Raw genomic sequence first — 1,717 nt, forward strand, 5'->3', positions numbered from 1 at the left:
ACCCCGGCTTCCCCCACCCCCCCACCCCCCCCCCCCTGGGTACAACCCCCGCAGGTCTGAGCGGACCGGAGCTCCACTGGAGGAGGCAGGCAGGGGGCAGCCACCACCCTGGTACCCGTTCCAGAAGAATCCCGGTCCTGGGGCACAGTCAGGTTGCAGTTGGCAGGGCTCTCGTCCTGGCCCTGGGGCTGCCACTCAATGCAGTATGTGAGGCCCGGGGTCCGGGCCGGCCAACTCATAGTGGTCCCATGGGCTCCGGCACTGATATTCAGAGGTCCCGGTTCTGCAAATAGATGTGGGGGGGGGGACACCTCAGGACAGCCGCCTCAGTCCGCCGCCCACCAAGGCTCCTGGAGCCCCGCCCCCTCTTGCCCAGCTCTACCCCACGGGGCCCAGAGCGTCTGTACCTCTGTCTCCCCACACTGGGAGCTGCCCCGTGGGAGGCTGGGCACAGAGGGGACAGAGGGGCTGTTTGAATGAGGTGACACCCCCATCAGTGCTACCTGGACTGATGCACGCCCTGCACCAGCCTGGTGGGCGTCTCCTGCTCCCGCAGATGCCTGGCCAGCCCCCACCCACCTCACCCAGTGGGGGTGGGGCATGAGCAGATCTCAGAGGCCGAGGACACGCCCACTCAGTCCCCTGGGTGCATGGCTCCCATTCCCTAGAGCCAGGGCCCCTGCAGCAACCTCAGAGAGGGGAGCGGCTTCCGAGCACCAGCTGTGCCCCCAGGCCAATGCCCCGTACTTTACAGGCACCACTTTGCTACAGGAAGTGGGACCATGATTATCCCAATGATATAGAAACTGAGGCTCAGAGAGGGAGAGTCACCAGCCCAGGGTCACACAGCAAGGCCATGCCCCAAACCAGGCCAGCAGCTGGCAGACCCTGGCAAGTGACTTCGCCTGCCTGAGCCTCGATTGTCTCAGCTCTGAATGGGCATCATTGTAGCAGCCCTGCCCTCACAGGGTGCTGAGTGCTCTACAGGGCCAGGGCCAGGGCCAGGGCCAGGGCCAGGCTGGGCCGAGCGAGCCACTCACCTCAGGCATGAAATTTAAGGAGGAAAGGAGGAGAACTCAGTCATCAAGGGAAACACTGTCTTAATGTAATCTTTTTTAAAAATCAAAATGAATGCAAAAATATGTGATGAGCACTATTCATAGTCACTAAGAGGTGGAAACAGCCCACATGTTGGTCAGTGGATAAGCAGATGAACAAGACGTGGTCCATCCAGACAGGGGAACGTTACTCGGCCGTGAAAAGGACCGAAGCACTGACACACGGGACAATGTGGATGAACCGGAGACATCACGCTGAGCGTGAGAAGGCAGGCACAAAAGGCACCCAGTGTGTGACTCCATCTACATTAAAGGTCCAGAACAGGCAAATCCATAGTGACAGAAAGTAGATTAGTGGTTGCCCGGGGCTGGGGGAGGGGGAAGGGGGGAGGGGGAGCCACAGCCAATGGGATGTAGTTTCTTTTTGGGGGTGGGGGGTGGAAATGTCCTGGAATTAGAGGTGGTGGTTGCACAACATTGTGAATGCCTGGATGGCACATGTTAAAATGGTTAATTTTGCTGTGAATTTCACCTCAAATACACACACACACACACACACACACACACACACACTCTAGAGGCCCAGTGCATGAATCGTGCACTCAGGGGGTCCCTCAGCCCGGCCTGTGCCCTCTCGCAGTCAGGGAGCCTCAGGCAGT

The 1,717-nt window shown here is 59.3% G+C and overlaps 1 protein-coding gene across 1 annotated transcript in view; it reads right to left on the reverse strand.

Annotated features, from left to right (window-relative positions):
• The window catches only part of IL12RB1 (interleukin 12 receptor subunit beta 1), a 23,211-nt gene that overhangs the window by 4,450 nt on the left and 17,044 nt on the right, over nucleotides 1–1,717 (reverse strand). Inside the window, exon 9 of the mRNA XM_023763993.1 lies at nucleotides 116–283. Coding sequence (XP_023619761.1) covers nucleotides 116–283 — 168 coding nt within the window. The remainder of the gene's footprint in view (nucleotides 1–115; nucleotides 284–1,717) is intronic.

This window comes from Myotis lucifugus, unplaced genomic scaffold (assembly GCF_000147115.1).
Source record: "Myotis lucifugus unplaced genomic scaffold, Myoluc2.0 scaffold_311, whole genome shotgun sequence".
In the NCBI taxonomy this organism is placed as follows: Eukaryota; Metazoa; Chordata; class Mammalia; order Chiroptera; family Vespertilionidae; genus Myotis; species Myotis lucifugus.